This window comes from Mastigoproctus giganteus, chromosome 7 (genome assembly GCF_048544385.1).
Source record: "Mastigoproctus giganteus isolate SK-2022 chromosome 7, ASM4854438v1, whole genome shotgun sequence".
NCBI lineage: Eukaryota > Metazoa > Arthropoda > Arachnida > Uropygi > Thelyphonidae > Mastigoproctus > Mastigoproctus giganteus.
The window spans coordinates 222101903-222121783 of record NC_143581.1 but is presented as its reverse complement, the minus strand read 5'-3'; the positions used below and the strand labels follow the sequence as shown (position 1 = coordinate 222121783).

At 39.2% G+C, this 19881-nt stretch overlaps 1 protein-coding gene across 14 annotated transcripts in view; it reads left to right on the top strand.

Annotated features, from left to right (window-relative positions):
* Window positions 1–19881, top strand: part of LOC150083714 (uncharacterized) — a 448219-nt gene that overhangs the window by 173346 nt on the left and 254992 nt on the right. For all 14 annotated transcript variants that reach the window (XM_090378158.1, XM_090378157.1, XM_090378156.1 and 11 more), the window contains one exon: window positions 872–1044. In XM_090378158.1, the coding sequence (XP_090234284.1) occupies window positions 872–1044 (173 nt within the window). The remainder of the gene's footprint in view (window positions 1–871; window positions 1045–19881) is intronic.

The following is a 19881-nucleotide window of genomic DNA, read 5'->3' as shown; positions in this document are numbered from 1 at the left end:
AAGCGAGCATTGGAAAGGATGAGTGGTCAAGGGAGGCCAGTTGACATCTGTTGTAGAATAGATGTGTGAAAATTTGCCTTTAGCCAGCAGGTGGTTGATTGCTGGAACAAACTTCCATCTGTCATTGTAGAAGTTGACAGCTTAAATAAATTCAAGGCTGAACTTGACAAACATTTGGAGTGAATGGATGAGTGAAACGGGAAGGGTTTTTTTTTGGCTGATGCTAAATAAGCTTGCTTTTTTTTTTATCACATGCCTCTACTAATGCTAATGCTAGTTGAACACCTGTTTTTAAAATTAATTTCCAGGATGAATGCATATTCTTAGTTTGTCCATCTCTTCATGTGGAATCTCCCAGTTCTATGAGTCACCTGAAACTAAAAACTTCAGTGCACATAGTTTATTACTTATGATCAAATCAAATCCTGCTAAACTTTTAGTGCAACCTATGTAATAAGGAAAAGCACTCATTCTGCATTAAAGAAAAACATTTTCCTAATGACACTTTACAAAAAAATTACATTTTTTAAACTGTCATTACCTGAAATTGTTTTCCTTAATGTACAGTGAGGTCTTTCTCTTATAACATTTGAACCTGCATAATAACCTTAAAAATATACTGCTAAGAAAATAAACTTACTTTCAAAATTAAATCTTCTTTACCATTCAGTCATTTCATTGTGAAAAAATTACAGTTTAGTTAAAACAGTATTCCAGAAAATGGAATTTTACTAGACGAAGTTCATTAGTATACTAACTGCAAATTTATTATTTTTTTTTTTTATTTCCTTATAAAGAAAGTTAAGATGTTTATAGCATATAAATCTTTTTTAACTTGATTTTTAACCATGATAAATATATTCATTTTAAGTATGGATGCCTGGCAGTGCTTCTCCATCAGTTGCAAGAAAAGCAGAAGAAAGTGGTGAACAAAAATCAGGTGAGAGACAACCCAGAAGTCCAGTTTGGCAGCCCTTTGGTGGTGAACTTGAAGAAAAGCGTCATTTCCGTAGTGTAATATTAGAAAGCCCAAAATCCAGAGAAGTGAGTGTGTTTTTAATCTGTTTGGAATGAATTTCCTATATCTGGTTTTGTCTGAATACTTGCAGTCTTATTATTTTATAGTTTAAGAAATTTGTAAATGCGGAGAGAGAGAGAGAGAGAGAGAGAGAGAGAGAGAGAGAGAGAGAGAGAGAGAGAGAGAGAGAGAGAGAGAGAGAGAGAGACTTTATTGCAACAACATTTGATTGTAGCTGGTTACAAGGTAGAATAGTGTTGTACTTTCCATGGGTTTACAGATAAAAAGTGTTAAAATAACATAAGACATTAAAGACCAAAATAAGATGACATTAAATGATATAGGGTGCCGTTAATTTACATCTGGCATTAAACAAATTACATTACAAAGATGGCATACCATGAGATTTATAGCATTAAACTTAAATAAACCAAATGACAACTGATACATATACGATTTATAGTAGTGACTATTGTCCTCACAGTTCATGGGAGAGAGCAGTGCCAGGACTAATTTTCCATTATGCTCATTAGTTAATTCACAGGGATCTCCAAGTGGTGATGAAGGGTCTGCTGTCTTTGGATGTGAATAAAGAAGAAGGCTTTTCCTTTGCACACTGTCTGAACGAATGTAGAATATTCCTTACTGGGAGCATCGATGTAATTTCACTTCCGTCTAGACAGTTGCAATGGGTTGTAACGGCTTGTCAAGAGATGGTGGCACCACTTCTTCCGGGGTTATCATTCCCTGTTTTAGTTAAGGTGATTGGTAGATGCAGCTGACAAATCATGGTCTATGGGGTGTGTGAGGCTAAGTATTTTATGTCTATATCTTCGGTTGACAGCAAATTTCTGAATGTCGGCATCAATGTCCTGGATTCGTCCGAGCATCTGGTATGGTAATTAACGATCTGATCGGTGGAGGTGTGAATGAAGAGGGCAAATAGTTGGGGTGGCTCTGAGCTGGGCACATGGAAACCTCCATCCACAGAGATCCCAGAATGAAGGAGACGTGATCAGACTGGTCAACATTTTTACTGTGATTACCAGTCTTTTTCATCAGAGAGAGAGGAGAGCCAGCCTGGGGATTTCTAGGGCTTGGGCCATTTCAGCCGTATGAACTCAAATGGGTAACCTACAAACCTATGTTTGTAGGTTACCCATTTGAGGAGCCAATATTCCACTGCCCAGATAGGTTTTCTGATCGTAGGTTCTGCTGATGCCCAGATTTCAGCCGCATAAAGTAGCAGGGAGTATATAATGGTCCTGACTTATTTTATTGCTCTGATCCTGTCTGAGACGTAATGCAGGTGTTGTTTCGCTTTCCATTTCTGGTGTGCCGCACAACTGATGAGTTTGTCAGTATGCTGGTTGAATCTCGGTTTTGCATTAAAGACAACCCCATAATTCTAAATAGCCGACCGGGCTAGCCGGGTGGGTAAAGTGCCTGCCTGGCAACCCAAAGGTCTCGGGTTCGATTCCCACCTCGGGCTTGGATCAAAGTACTGCAAAAACCGTGGGAGGTGCATTATGGCCATAGAAGCCTATGTGCCAACAACTACCAAAAAAAAAAATAATAAAATAAAATAATTCTAAATGATATGGAACACCCGGAATGGAAACTCCACTGATGTTGGGTGAGATGGGTGTTATTTCTTTCTTCAGGGAGTACAGCATACATTTTGACTTTGCTGGGTTAATGTTGAGGCCATATTGTTTCAGGTAGCTCGCTAGTGTGAGGAGCACACTATTAATTTCCTCTATGATCCTAGAAGGGTCTGCATTCGCTTGGATGGTGGTCAGTATTTTTAAATCATCCACATACGCATGAGACTTTACATCTGTTCTCTGGCTTATAAAAGGGGAGATAATGGCAGTAAAGAAGGTACCCAAGAGGACTCTCCTTTGTGGTACACATGTAGATATTTGCTTGGTATAGGTTCACCACCAAAGGGCTGCCATTTTTTTTTTTTTTTTGAATAATGGAGTATGATAGTTATGGTTGAGAAGGAGTGATAAGAGGAAATGTAATACTTCCTCGCCTATGGAGTAGTGGTCTTCAAGCAGTTGTAGGAGGGCAGGTACTTGAACAGCTTCAAAAGCTGCTTCGGTGCCGAGGTAGGCTATGAGGAGTTCTTTTCTCTCAAATGCTGTAAGGATGCTGTGGGTGGTGGCAAGGCGATTGATAATGGTGGACCTATTTGGTAATGAAAAATGAATTTGTGGTGGTGGAGCATCTGGGAATATGTGAGTTATTAAATTTGGAAGGAGGGTGGGTCCTTTCTAGTAGTTTCAGGAGATATGAGGAATTGGAGATGGGTCTGAAGTGTTTCTCCAATGATGACATTCTTATTTTCAGTGTGGCCTTACAAGATAGACATTCAATTGATGGGGGAAGATGTGTCTGGTCAGCACTGCATTGCAGATGATAACAAGGGGCTGGATGATATATGGTCGCAGGCATTTCAGCATGAACTGCAATATTCTATCAGCACCCACATCTATAGAGGATGGCATTAAATTCAAGGTTGCCAAGATTTGGTGTTTAGATATGATGATAGATGTCAGAGTCCTGTTTGTAATGATTGAATATGTGGTTGAGGTTGCTGCTATATCCCGTGATGTCTTCAAATCTGGTTATGAAGTCAATCCATCCTTGGGATTCAAGTTGCTCTGGGAAACTGGTGGTTTGTTCTTTGTATGGTATCTTACCAATTATTAGCAAACAATCAAAATAACTCTTGATAGCCTGGGATTTTTGACAGTTGAAAATGGCAGTTGAAAATGGCTCTTGCTCTTGAAAAGGCTGTTCTATCATTAATTTTGCCTGATTGCTTCCATTGCTTATGGAGTTGTTGCTTTAGTTGAAAGCTGAAGCTTAGATGTGAGAACCACCATGCTCTACAGTGGGGAGTGATAGTGACTCTGGCACTTCCATAGCCAGGTGGGCAGGAGCAGCAGTGCGTGGCACACGCTTCTTGATTAGACCGGGGTTCGAGCCCGTGACCGCCAAATACGGAGGATGCGGAAAGGTCAGGGAATGACCACCGCATATCCCCGAGAAATGTGGCCTTAGTTGCCAATGCTCCTATAAACCAAATAACAAACAGTAACAGATAGTGACTGTCTACTTCATTTCACTAAAAAATCAGTACCTGTGCTGAGCAGGTTACACCCAATAACATATGTTGAAGGGTCTCCAGTTAACCAGCAGCCAACCAGCATTGCCATTTGAGGTTTGTAAATCGTGCTATATGATCATCAAAAAAAAAGGAGCTAAAATTACAGTAATTGGCCCTAAATAAAGTGTTAAAAACATAAATTTTCCTGTAATTATTTTCATAAATTTATTACACGCATGCATGTATAAAAATTTCTCTTTATATTAAAAATAAAATTCTAGAAGCTTAGAGTAGTGAAAAATACATTTTAATTCCTATGTAAATTATTTATAATCATAATAAAACCAATTTTTATATATTGAAACAAAGTTATTTTAACAGAATAGGCCTCAATATACATCCATGCTTAGTTTTGAACATGCATCTAGCAAACGCACATCTAGTGGTCCACTTGACATCAACAGTTCGATTGTTGATGAACCTCCTGATGTAGCCGACAAACTGAATGAGTATTTTGCGTCTACAGTCACACATGAGAAGGTCTGTAGAGAAGTGGAGGCCAGAAGCTTATCAGATTCTGGCAGGGTGCTAAATGATTTTGTAATAACGGAGAGCAAAGTGGAGTAGAAATTTTTGAAATTGAACATAAGAAAAGCACCTAGGATGAATGGGATCTATCCAGTTATATTAAAGGAAGTAAGCAAACCCTTAGCCATAATTATGAAAGCTACTTTGGACTCGGGGAAGGTCCCCGTGGACTGGTGATGTGCAAATGTGTCTCCAATTTACAAAGGAGGATAAAAGGGTGACACGAGTAATTACAGACCTGTTAGTATAACTTCTTTTCCAGGGAAAATAATGAAGTTGCTGGTTAAGGAAGCAATGCAAGATGATCTAGACAAGACTGCAGTTATAGTTCAGACACAGCATGAGTTTGTTAAGGGGAAGTCTTGTCTGACAAATTTGATTGGATACTATGATGTCACAAAGGAACTGGATGCAAAAATTATTTTGATATTATATAATTGGATTTTAGGAAAGCTTTTGATACTGTGGCACATTGAAGAATACTGTAAAAATTGGAGTGGTATGGCATTAAGAGCAAGTTGCTACAATGGATAAAAGAATGGTTGAGTAGAAGAAGACAGAGAGCGGTGATCAGTGGACACTGCTCTTTGCGAACTAAATTTATTAGTGGAATCCCCCATGGTTCGGTGTTAGGCCCATTGTTTTTTTCTGTATTTATCACTGATATTGATGAAGGTATATCAGGGTTAATGTCTAAATTTGCAGACGATACAAAGATTGGCAGGGTTGTTAATGACAGTAATGATATTACGCTACTGCAACAGGATCTGGAAAAGTTGGGCAGATGGGCTGAGAAGTGGCAACTGAAGTTTAGCATTGACAAATGTGAAGTGCTGCATATGGGTAGCAGTAACCCCAGAGTAGCATATCAGCTGGGTGGTACTGCACTCAGGGTAGTGCAGAATGAAAAGGACCTGGTGGTAATTGTGTAGTCAGATATGAAGTTTTCTGAGCAGTGCAGACAGGCTGCAAGGGTAGCTCATGGTGTCTTGTCAATGATATATAGGAATTTTTCTAGCAGGGATAAGGGGTAATTGTCCCCTTGTATAAGGCAATGGTCAGGCCACACCTTGAGTACTGTATACAGGTCTGGAGGCCTCATTTTAGGAAAGATGTAGAGCAACGAGATTGGTGAATGGAACAAAGGGTTAGTGTTACGAAGAAAGGCTTAAGTTCTGCAAATTGCAACATCTGGAGACTAGGCACCTATGTGGTGATCTAATTGAGGTGTATAAGGCCTTGAATGGTTTGAACAAGCCCAATACTGATGGGATTCTTCTCTTGCTTAGATTACTCACCTGAGGGGACATAAATTCAAATTGAGGAAAGACTTGACGCATAGATGTGTGGAAATTTGCCTTTAGCCAGTGAGTGGTTGATAGTTGGAACAAACTTCCATCTGTTGTAGTGGAGGTCAACAACTTTAATAAGTTCAAGGCAGAACTAGACAAACATTTGGAGTGAATGGATGTTGGGAATGTTTTTTTTTTTTTTTTTTTTTGGCTGATGCTATTTATGCTATTTAAGCTTGCTTTCTTGCCTCTGCTAATGCTAAATGGTAATTAAGAATGCTCTCAGTTTTAAATTTTCAGTAAAGACAGAAATAATTGAAAAATTAATATAGAATATTTAAAAATTGTTTGATATTTGTCAATATAAAATAATAATGTATCTATATAAAACAACTTATTTTACTTACAAATATTGCATACCAATTATGCAACACATTAAAAAAGTGAAATTGTCATTATCACTGTTCATTTGCCCTTCAGCAGTTCCAGAAGGTCCTACTTTAACACAAATTTCATACTCATCTAATGTGATTTTTCCTGAAACATTCACAGGCAACTCATGATCGCAACAAAATTTTCCCTGTCACTACAATCCATATTTGACAGCTAAATTGGGTTGAAAGTTTTGACTTTCATTCTGTTATGTAACTTTAATTTTACAATGTTCATCATCATCATCAGCCATTTTCAATCCACTGCAGGATGAAGGCCCCTCCAGCAACTTTCCAGTTCCCTCTGTTTTGAGCACTGGCCTTCCATTTACTACCCACAAACACATGAATTTCATCTATCCATCTCCGCCTTTGTCTTCCATGTTTTCTTCTAGCTCCTCTTGGGTACCATTCTGTTATTTTCTTAGTCCATCTGTCACCATGTCTTCGAGCTATGTGTCCTGCCCAAGACCATTTTAGTTCTTTAGTTTTGATAAGAATATCCTTTACTTCAGTTTGCTGCCTAATCCATGTGTTTCTCTTCTTATCTAACAGTCTGATTCCCAATATAATTTGTTCCAAATTCTTCGCTGTGTAGTTCTCAGCTTCTCTTCCATTCTTTTGGTGAGTGCCCAAGTTTCACTTCCATAAATCATGGTGGGGAGTATACATTGGTTCATTATTTTACGTTTCAGACAAACTGGGATATTGCTCTTCAGTATGTGACTATATTTCCTGAAATTTATTCCAAATCCAAAATTTATTCTTCTCTTGACTTCCAGCCATTTATCATTATTACTGCTAATAACTTGTCCCAGATAAGTATATGACTCCACCTTTTCAATTACTTTTTTTTTTTTTTTTTTTTATGAGAACCCCAAACAAGAGAGGTATTATAACCTATAGTACTTAGTACCGTGCTTGGGTTGGAGGTTGAGAAGACGAAAGAAGATATTTGTTGATATTGGACTTGAACTTCTGTAGATTGTAATTTTCAGGAAATACGTATGAAGGAAGGTTGTTCCAGAAAACGGCAGTTGAATGAATAAATGAGGAAGATGAAAAGTTGGTTCTGTGGGTTTGAAGTTGGACAGTAAATGGATGTTGGCTGGTGGCGGCACGTGTTCGGACTGTTTTGAAAGAGAGAGCGGGAATTATAGAAGCCAATTCAGAAGAACAGTGCCCATGGAAGTATCTGTAGAAGAGGCATGCAGCAGAAACAGTGCGTCTATGAGAAAGCGAGTGGAGAGACTCTGTTTGAGATGAATCATTAATTAACCTAACTGCCCTCTTCTGAATGGAATCAAGAAGCCTGAGAGAGGTTTTGGGGGCACCACCCCAGATGTGGGAACAATATTCCATGGCAGGGCGGATTTGCGATTTATACAGAGTGAGCAGCTGTTTGGGAGAAAAGTAACGCCGAGAGCGAAAGAGAAAACCAAGTTTTTTAGATGCAGAGGAAGCAATATTTGTAATGTGCTTGTGCCAAGAGAGATTAGAAGTCAGGGTAATCCCCAAAAGAGATATATCATTTTGCCTAGAAATCGGAGTGTCACTAAAGATAAGCATAGGAGCAGAAGAATCCTTTTTGCGAGATATAAGACAAGATTGAGTTTTAGAATGGTTGAAATCAACTAAGTTGTCTTTGCCCCACTGGAGAATTACCTGAAGATCGGCATTTAAGGAATTGGCAGCAGATTTTCGAGAACTTGAAGCTTATTGAGCTGGACAAGGTTTCTCAAAATGGAAAGTTGAATGCAATGTGCTATCATCGGCAAAACTATGGATAGGATTTCCAGTCAATGGAAGACGGTCATTGATATACAAGAGGAAAAGAGTTGGGGAAAGAACTGAACCTTGGGGGACACCGGCATTAGTGGAGAAGTTGCCAAAGAAGTTACCGGCATTAGTGGAGCAGTGCAGACGGGCTGCAAGAGTAGCTCATGGAGTATTGTCAATGATATACAGGAATTTTTCCAGCAGGGATAAGGAGGTGATTATTCCATTGTATAAGGCAATGGTCAGGCCACACCTAGAGTACTGTATACAGGTCTGGAGGCCTCATTTCAAGAAGGATGTAGAGCTGCTGGAACGAGTACAGAGAAGGGCAACAAGATTAGTGAATGGAACAAAGGGGTGCTCTTACGAAGAAAGGCTTAAGTTTTGCAAATTACAGTGTCTGGAGACTAGGCACCAGCGAGGTGATCTGATAGAGGTGTATAAAGCCTTGAATGGTTTAAGCATGCTCAATGCTGATGGGATTCTTCCTCTAGCTCAGAAAAATCACCTGAGAGGGCATAAATTCAAATTGAGGAAAGACAGATGTAGGATAGACGTGCGGAAATTTGCCTTTAGCCAGCGGGTGGTTGGTTGGTGGAACAGACTTCCATCCCTTGTGGTGGAGGTTGATAGCCTAAATAAGTTTAAGGCTTAGCTGGACAGGTATTTTGAACGAACAGAGGGGTGAAGTGGAAGTGGGTTTTTTTTTTTTTTTTTTTGGCCTGTGCTGCATAAGCTTGCTTTCTTGCATCAAATGCCTCTACTAATGCTAATGCTAACTTCATCTTCCCCCGGGGCTTTCTGATTCTTCATTTTCTTCAATGCATGTTCTACCTCATCAGGAAGAATATCGGGTATGTTGTATATGTTGCTACTTTGCAATCCATCTTCCCCACTGCTGGCATCATTCCCTCGCTCCTTGCTACTATAATTCTCTATAGTAGTCTTCTGCTATTTGAATTATGCCTTCTCTGCTGTTTATAAGTACACCATCACTATTCTTCAGTTTCAGTATCATTTGTCTTTCTGTATTACTGCTCATGGCTGCTGATTTAAATCCTTTGTTTTTCCCTTAATGCTTGTTCTACTTTTCTTGTGTTAAATCTTCTTATGTCCTCTCTGTGTCTCTTTCTAATGGCTTTGCATAACTCAGTATACTCAATTTTCTCCCTGTCAGTGTTTTTCATGTTCATATGACTGAATAAATGTTCAACATCAGCATTAGAATGAGGCAATGAAAGTACTGTTAAAACAAATTGATAAAGATCTTCAGATGGGTTTTCACCTTTAGCATCTCTGTAATTTGTGATTTTTGTCTCAAGTCATGTTGTTTTAGAGGTTCAATACATTTAACATGATGTAATTTTTTACGATAAAAATCAATTGATGTAAGCTTTTCCACATCACTCTAGAACATTTTTGCCAGGTCTAGAATGGCTTTCTTTACAGGATTTAGGCATTTGATTTTACTTAAACACAACATTGACTTTAAAACTAACATTTTCACACAAACATTGATGTAGTTGTTTTATGAGTTCAGCCAGTAACTTCACCCAACTAACAAGAAACTTTTTTTACCTTCATCTGAAAGTTTGCAATTATATATTACCTTTTTTGAATTCATAGTCACAAGCACGGCTTCGTAGCTAAATTATTTGCAATTACAGTATCAGTGGTGATTTTTGTTCCTGGAATAACAACTTTTGAGCACATAGAATGAATTAAATGTATCCAGTCATGCAGCAACTTTAAAGGGTCATTTACTACTTTAGTTTCATATTTCTTATTCACCATTTGCACTTCTCCAAGAATTAGTTTCAAAAATAAAAGAAACAATAAATTTGTCTTATCACAAAATGTTGAATATAATATTTCTGCAGTACAACAGTGTTTGTTTTTTTTTGACAATTTCACAAAAGCTGACATTGTTGTACACATTGGCACTAATGACATTTAAGAGTAGGAGATCTGCAGACTTACTTAACAAATACAGAGCAATATTAGAAAAAAGCCGTGAGGTAGGGTTAAATTTTGAAGTGTCTGCAATTCTGCCCAGACATGATAGGATGAATTATATAAGAACCTTGTCAATCAATTTCACCCTGGAGAGATTGTGCAAAGCTCATGGGGTAGAATTTTCTCAGCATGGTCTGTGCTTGCTAACAGGAGAGACTTCTTCTACAGGGATGGAATACACTTAAATAGAAATGTGGTGCAAGAATATTTGCTGATGCTAATTAGGCAGTGTTAGGTGGATCGGAAAACTGCCAGCTTGGAGGGATACACAGACTAATAGATTAACAATAGCTGCAGGCAGAGGTGAAAGTGAATCTTGCACTGCTTTGATTGGAAAGAGCAGCAGCCTTGAAAGGAAGGTGCTGGAGATTTCATGAACTGCTGGGAGTCATCATGAAACAAGTAAATACATGGTCTGTGTTAGGGTAACTAAGAGTAAGAACAGGTGCGATTATCTATAATTGCAGGTACACCAATGCTAGGGGTATAATAAATAAATTTGAAATACTGGTCAAGACATCAAATGCAGACATTCTTGAGATTTCAGAGACATGGTGTCACTCAGATATAAGGGATGCAGAATTTGAATATAAGGAGTACAATATATACAGAAAGTACAGACAGGATAGGAAGGAGGAGGGGTCATGCTATTAGTTAAGAAGCACATAAAATCTAAGGCAGTGCATCCAGTTGAAATAGGTGGCCAAAGCAATGTTTAGCATTAGCATTAGTTGGAGCATATGATGCAAGAAAGCAAGCTTATACAGCATCAGCCGAAAAAAAAAAAAAAAAAAAACAAACCTTTCCATTTCGCCTGTCTGGTCACTCCAAATGTTTGTCTAGTTGAGACTTAAATTTATTAAAGCTATCAACTTCCACAACAGAGGGAAGTCTGTTCCAGCAATCAACTACCTGCTGGCTAAAGGCAAACTTCCACACATCTATTCTACAACTGTCTTTCCTCAATTTGAATCTACACCCCGTCAGGTTCTTAGTCTGAGCAAGCAGAAATATCCCATCAGCATTGAGCCTGCTGAAACCATTCAAGGCCTTGTACACCTCAATCAGATCACCTCGCAGGTGCCTAGTCTCCTGATGCTGCAACTTGCAGAACTTAAGCCTTTCTTCACTTTGTTTCTCTCACTAATCTTGTTGCCCTTCTCTGTACTCATTCTAACAATTCCACATCCTTCCTAAGATGAGGCCTCCAGACCTGTATGCAGTACTCAGGTGCGATTTAACCATTGCCTTATACAAAGGTATAATCATCTCCTTATCTCTGTTAGCTAAATTCCTGTATATCATTGACAAGACCCCATGAGCTACTCTTGCAGCTTGTCTCCACTGCTCAGAAAACTTCATATCTGCCTGCACAATTACCCCCAGGTCTTTTTCAATCTCCACTACCCTGAGTGTAGTACCGCATGGTTGGTACATTACTCTGGATTACTGCTACCCATATGCAGCATTTGCCTTTGTCAATGTTAAACTTCAGTTGCCACAATTCAGCCCATCTGCTCAACTTTTGTAGATCATGTTGCAGTAGCGTACTGTCTTTACTGTCTTTTAAAACCCTGCCAACCTTCGTATTGTCCGTAAATTTGGACATTAAGCCTGATATACCTTCTTTAATATCATTAATAAATACAGAAAATAAAATGGGCCAAACGCCGAACCCTGGTGGGACTCCGCTAATAACATTAGCCTGCGAAGAGCAGTGTCCATTGATTACCACTCTGTCTTCTCCCACTCAACCATCCCTTTATTGATAGCAGCAACTTGCCTTTAATGTCCTACTGCTCCAATTTGTACTGTAGTCTTCCATATGCAACAGTATGAAAAGCTTTCCTAAAATCCAAGTATATGATTTCAAAATTATTTTGATATCATATACTTGGAAGTCAGACAAGACTTCCCCTTAACAAACCCAAATTGTCTGAACTATAACTGCAGCCTTGTCTGGATGATCCTGCAGTGCTTCTTTAACCAGTGACTCCATTATTTTCCCTGGAACAGAAGTTAAACTTAACAGGTCCCTGTGATCCCCCTTTGTGAATTGTGGATACATTTGCACATCTCCAGTCCATGGAGATCTCCCCTGAGTCCATGGATGCTCTCATAAACATGGCTAAGGGTTTACATACTTCCTTGCTGCCTCCTTTAATATAACTGGATAGCTCCCATTCACCCCAGGTGCCTTTCTTATGTTTAACTTCAACAATTTCTCCTGCTATTTGCTCTCAGTTTTTACAAAATCATTTAGCTCCTTGTTAGAGTTTGATAAGCTTCTGACCTGCAGTTCTCTACAGAATTCCTGATGTGTGAATGTAGATACAAAATACTTATTCGGTTTTTCAGCTACCTGAGCAAACTCATCGACAGTTGAACCATTGATATCAAGTGGACGAATCTGATTCATCCCCTTGCTTCATGGGAAGTTAGTAAAGAAGTCTTTGCTATTTTTCTTTGCATTGTTTGCCAAAGATTTCTTGTAATCTGCCTTCGCTTGCTATCCTCCTTTGTGACTTACCGTATTTCCCCATGTATAAGACCCCTTTTTTCGAAAAATTTGGGATCTAAAAACTGGGTGCGTCTTATACAGTGGTTGTAGATTTTTTTTACTTGCATTTCCAGCTTTTTTGCGCTTGTTGTCTTTGCGCTCATTGTTTCGCACTTGTTACCAGTATATTAGGTTACGTTTTGCCACGTTCTGCCCAGAAATGGCTCAGAAAAGATTTTCGTACAGTGCTGAATTCAAATAAAAGTGATCCAGTTTGCAAAAGTGAATGGAAATAAGTTTGGAGCAGGAGACCAGGTGGGCTCTTACGCAAACCTGCCCTATTGGTGCTTGATCAGTTCAGGGCACACATAACAAAAAAATACAAAGAAGATTGCTGCAGAGCAAAAAACAAAACTTGCTGTCATACCTTGACATCCCAGCTCCAACCACTTGATGTCAGCATTAACAAACCCTTCAAAGCTGACATGAGAGACGAATGGAACCAATGGATGAAGTTTTCTGGGGAAAATTTGACACCAGCAGGAAGAGTGAAGAAACCAACTATAGGAGAAGTTTGTACCTGTGTGAAAAGATCCTGGGATAATATCAAGATTGAGATCATTGTCAAGTCATTTAAGAAGTGTGGCATTTCAAATGGCATAGATGGAACTGAAGACGAGGCAATATATGAAGACAGTGATTCGTCATCAGACACAGATGAGGACAAGCTAATGGATGGGAGTTTTGACAGTGATGAGTTGTATGAATTTTATGATGAATAAAACTTCAGTTCAATATCTTTATGTAATACATTTTTTTTTTTCAAATTTCGGGCTCCAAAATTAAGGTGCATCTTATACATGGGAAAATACAGTAATTACAGACTAGCTTATATCTAGCATAGGCTTTTGTGTCTCCAGATAATTTATATGCATCCCAAGCATTTTTCTTCTTTGCCACTAGTCTGATTAGCTTATCTGATATCCGACATCCATTTAGGCCTAACTTTAAACAGTATTTTTTAGTTGGTATGAAAAGCCTAGTAGCTTTCAAGGTTAATTGCGTGAATCCACTTAAAATTTGCTGTTGGTAACATCGTCAGTTGGTTTCACTGTATAGAATTTAAAAACTATCTGAGACCACTGTAGTCATCTTTATGATAGCAAAAACCCATCCCTTTACCCCTGATGACAGTTACATCTTTGAGTAAATCCCACATCAGTACACAGTAATCATTGCTACCTAGTGGTTCCATTATCTGCAGATTCTTAATGCATGAAGAATCACTGCTGATTACCAGATTAAGAGTATTACTCCCCCTAGTTGCCTCTCGAACATGCTGCTGCTCTAAAAAACAATCATCTAATAAATCCAGAAAATCTTCCTAGTGTGCTAGTGACCAGCTCACAAGTTCCAGTCAATATCTAGCAAGTTAATCTCCCACTATAAGGCAATCTGATTTACTGGCCCACTCTGTTTCTCTGTACAGTTGTTTGTTGTATTCATCAGAGTCATTAAGCCTATAATCCACTCCTACTGTCATTTTTGCTTTCCCAGTGCTTATGTCACACCGAACTGTCTCAACATTGCACTGTCCACCCACATAAACTGGATGCACTTCTTTTGATTTTATGTGTTTCTTAAGTAACAGCGTGACCCCCCCTTCCTTTCTATCTTGTCTATCCTTTCTGTGCACATTATACTTCACAAATTCCAATTCTGCATTCCTTATATCTATGTCCTTATATCTGACCAGCACCTCAAATACATTAAATTTATTTACTGTACTCCTGGTATTGGTGTATATGCAAGTATACATGCACCTGTTTTACTCTTAGTTACCCTAACAAGTCCATGTATTTACTTGTTCCATGATGACTCCCAGCAGCCCTTTAAATCTCCAACACTTTGCTCTCCAGGCTGCTGTTCATTCCAATAGAAGCGGTGCAAGAATCACTTTCACCTCTGCCTATGGCTACTGTTAATCTATTAGGCTATGAATTCCCCCCCCAAGCTAGCAGTTTTTTGACCCACCTAACACTGCATCAATAGCATCAGCAAATATTCTTGCACCAATTCTATTTAAGTGTATCCCATCCCTGTAGAAGCAGTGTCTCCTGTTACTTGTTTTTTTGTTGGCCATTGCAGCAAAAGCCTTTGGATTCCTTGCACTATATTATTATTATTATTGTTGTTGTTGCTGCTCTTATATTATTTCTCTCTGATTGGGGGATTCAACTCCGTGACAGGTACTGCTACCAAGTACACAGGGTGGTTGTAATGTTTGGTGTTACTGTTGGTCGAGGAAATTTCTGACTATCCTACAGGTGTTCTCTGAGAGACTTGCTATTTAGAGTCCTTGGCACCATACTGGTGGTTGACACGATGATCGGGATAGTCGATACGTCTTGCATATGCCACATGTCCTTGACCTCATGTCTCAGGTTCATGTACTTCCTAATTTTTTTCTCATGGGTTTTCTGGACATTGCTAGTGTTGGGCACCGCTATGTCAATCAAGTAGGTAACCTTTTCCATCTTGTCCACAAAGGTTATGTCAGGTCTGTTGTGCGGGATGGTCTTATCCATTATTATGGCGCGGTCCCAGTATAGCTTGTGAGTTCGGGTCTCTAGTACTGCCTGGGGTTCATACTTGTAGTATGGTACACTTTGTTTGGTCAACTGATATTTCCTCGCTAGCTTCTGATGTATTATCCTGGCTACCTGGTCATGTCTATGAGTGTACTCAGTCTGTGTGATCACCTTGCACCCCACGGTGATGTGTTGGATTGTTTCTGAGGCCAGGTGGCATTGTTGACATGTGTCATCTGACATTCCGGGCTCCTTTGCGATTTATTTTCTATAGTTCCTGGTGTTGATTGCCTGGTCTTGGATGGCCAGCATGAATCCTTCAGTCTCGGTGAGAGTGTCCCGCTTCTGACCCATGCATTAGAAGCAACGTTATCGATGTGATCTTGATGGAGGTCATTGTAGTGTCTTCTTTGCCCATCTTTCTAACTTCATTTCTTGTGCCGTCTGGGCGGAAGGGGGTTCTTGCTTAGGTTGAGTGGGGTATACCACTTATCTATCTTCCTTATGGCCTGGTGGAGTGGTGCTGTGTTGTTCTTGAAGTAATCCTTCAGGTTAACTACTACTGTTTTCTGTTGCTCTATCAGGCCCCTTCCTCCCTCTTTCCGAGCTATTGTTAGTCCCTCCACTGCTGACTTTGGGTGGTGTTGGCGGATCTTGGTCATTATTGTCCTTGTCTTTCACATGATATCTTCTAGCTTGGTGTTAGTCCAATCTGTGATCTCGAAGGTGTACGTTAGTACTGGAGCTGCATAGGTGTTTATGGCTTTAACTGTGTTTCCTCCATTCAGTTTTGCTTTCAGCAAGCTTCTGAGTCTCTGATGATATTTTTCGGTCAGGCACTTCTTGATTTCCTTGTGCTGTAACTGCTGAGCCTGCATCATCCCTAGGTATTTGTAGGTCTTTCCTTCTGTCATAGCTTCGATCTCTTTACCAGTCAGCAGCTGATAGTTTCGGCCAACTAATTTTCCTTGGTTCAGTGTGTGGGTCTTGCATTTGTCTAGACCAAATTCTATCCTGATGTCCTTGCTGAATTCTTCGGTGATCCGGAGTAGTTGCTGGAGTTGCTTCTTGGTTGCCGCATAGAGCTTGATGTTATTATTATTATTATGGTTGCTCTTATATTATTTTCTCTCTGATTGGGGATTCCACCTCGTGACGGGCATTGCTACCAAGTACACAGGGTGGTTGTTGTTATGTCTGGTTTCACTGTTGGTCGAGGAACTTTGACTATTCTACAGGTGTTCGGGATTGCTACTTTCTGAAGTTCCTTGTAGGTGTTCGTTGGAAGACCCATTGCTGCTAGGTTGTTATGTAGGGTCTTTGGCACCATACCTGTGGTTGACATGATGATCGGGATGGTCATTACTTGTTGCATATGCCACATCTCTTTGATCTCCTGTCTTAGGTTTGTGTACTTCCTGATTTTTTTCCCAATGGGTTTTCTGCAGGTTGCTAGTGTTGGGTACCACTGTGTCAATCAGATAGGTAGCCTTTTCCTTCTTGTCCACAAGGGTTATGTCCGGTCTGTTGTGCGGTATTGTCCTAGCCATTATAATGGCACGGTCCCAGTACAGCTTGTGGGTTGGGGTCTCTAGTACTGCCTGGGGTTCATACGTGTAGTACAGTACACTTTCTTCAAGCAACTGGTATTTCCTTGCTAGCTTCTGATGTATTATCCTGGCTATCTGGTCGTGTCTATGAGTGTATTCAGTCTGGGTGATCACCTTGCATCCTGTAGTGATGCGTTGGATCGTTTCTGAGGCCAGGTGGCATCGTCTACGTGTCATTAGACACTCCGGGTTCCTTGGCGATGTATTTTCTATAGTTCCTGGTGTTGATTACCTGGTCTTGGATGGCGAGCATGAATCCTTCAGTCTCGGGGAAGAGCGTCCCGCTTGTGAGCCATGCATTGGAAGCAGTTTTATCTATGTGATCCTGATGGAGATCATTGTAGTGTCTGCCCTGGAGAGTCTTCTCTGCCCATCTTTCTAGCTTCGTTTGTACCTCCTGGTTGGGGGGGGGACTCCTCGCTTAGGTTGAGTGGGGTATACCGCTTGTCTGTCTTCCTTATGGCCTGGTGGAGTGCTGCTGTGTGTGTTTCTGGAAGTAATTTATTATTATTATTAGCCATATAGTGCAAGGAAGCCTGAGGCTTATGCTGCACCAGCCAGAAATTCCAAAAAATTCCTGAGTTACCCTGAGAGAGAGAGAGAGAGAGAGAGAGAGAGAGAGAGAGAGAGAGAGAGAGAGAGAGAGAGAGAGAGAGAGAATTAGAAAGGAATCACCAAGAAAAATAAGAATGATGATATCCAGCTCAGGACCCCAGGTGTGCAAGCCATACCCACCAGATGTGAGTCCCTATCTTCGCTCAGTGGTTCTCAGCCTTTTTTTGCTCGTGGCCCACTTCTGAGTTTCTTTCACCTCTGTTGCCCCACCCTTCATATTATTTAATTATAATAAATGTAATATTTATAATAAAAATATTTGTAATAAATATGTACTTTATCAACTACCCTTTTTATTTATAACATCTATTATATGTTTATAATATAAGGAATATTAATAATAAAAAGGAGTTTATTAACTACAATCTTTATTTAAAATCGAATTTTTACTCATATAATATTGTTTATTCACAATATACAATTATGTTCATAACAAAAGATATTACAATAATATTATTGTCCTTTAGTTTGGTGAGATCCTTGCAGATCTCGCTAATTTTTTTTTTATATTAGTAATAAATTTATTTTCGAAGAGAACTTTCCATGGCCACCAATTTTACGACTTTTACCAGTGGCCCCTCTGAAATACGGCATAGCCCCCGTTGAGAACCACTATCTTAACTAACCCAGCTGATGTTGCTGTTGAATTGAAAAGGTATTTTGCATTGATCTCTCCAGAAAAAAGACCCTTCATAGTGTGAAAAACCTGTTCAAGTGTAGCTGAGCACAATGAAGTGATATGAAATTACAGAAGAATTCTTAGAAAAAGTTTGGGCCTAAAGCAAGTAAGGCCCATTGAATCTGATGGCATATAATCAATAATTTTGAGGAGGCAACAAGGGAAGACACTGATTAAATTATTATCTCTCTATACATTAAAAAAGTTTTCTTCCTAATGATATTTAGTCGAGCCAATGGGAGAAGTGAGCGAGGCAATTATGTCACTACAAATTCAATTAATTATTGACAGCTGCCTCCATAATGCTCACCACCTTGTGCACATGCTTCACTATCTAATTTGCATCAAAAGATGCCGTGACATCAAACGTTCCATTGTAACATTTTTTTGTACATTAATGAATTTGTAAATAGTATTTTGTAAATATTTTAGATATTTGTATAGTTTGTAAATATTTCACTTAAATATTTTAGATCTGCTCTTTCGGATGCAATAATGGCATACTTACATTATATATGGGGTATATCAATGTGCCTGATATCATTCTTCCAAATCTAGGTTCAGCATATTGTGTCACTTATACATAGATTGAGAAAACACACTTTTCTCCCTCTTGGTGCTGGATTATTCAAGCAAAAGAAATAGTTTTTTTAACAGATTTTCATTTTGAACTACTTAAAGAAGGTTATGTTAGTTTACACCACCAATTTGGGATGGATTCAAGCAAAAAACGGTGTGTCCATTATCTTGTATACAGTAGATTATGAAAACCATTTTACGCATGAATGCATTAGTCTTGAGTGTTTATCCACTACTTGCCGCTGTTTTAAACAGCAGAAAGTAGGGGATAAACACCTTACTAACACTAACCAAAGTGGGCTAGCATGTCAATACTACTACACACAACAATCAGTCGGAAAAGGTATCAGATTGTAAACACTTACTTTTTTTTTTAATTTTCATAATTTTACATTTATTAGCATAATATGTTTTTTTTTTTTTTTTTTTTGATAATTTTACATTACCAAGCATCGTACAATGGTTCCCCCCCCCATATGCCATTATATTAAATCCAAACTGTGATTCACTGCAGAAGTGTTTTCTCAATCTATGTATAAGTGACACAGTACACTAAACCTAGATTTGCAAGAATGATGTCAGGCGCATTGATATACCCCGTATAATGAAAGTATGCCACAACAATATTCCTCATCATTATGGAACCTGAAGCAAAAGGCCTATTCCTAAGTGACCTGTGTAAATGCATGTAAATAATAACTAGGTAAATAAGATATATGGTATAAATAATAAGGTAAATAATTACATAGGTCATTTCCTTATTAGATATCGAGCATAGTGACATAGTGTTTTTTGCTAGGTGGCAATGGGCGTCTTCGCCAACTCCGCATTTTTACTCTGTGTAGAATACAATATGCTGCATAAGGCCAGAGTGTGGGTGTGTTAGTGTAGGTTTTGTGTTCCTCTGGCCACTTAGCCAGCCTGGGGGCTTGTGGAGAGCCACTAACATCCCCAGTTTCTGTTACAGCCCCAGGGAGGCGGGCCAGGACATATTAGGAAAGAAGAAAGCTTTGGCAGGGCAAATTCTGGGGTAGCCCAAAGAGAGCCCAAAAAAAAATAAAA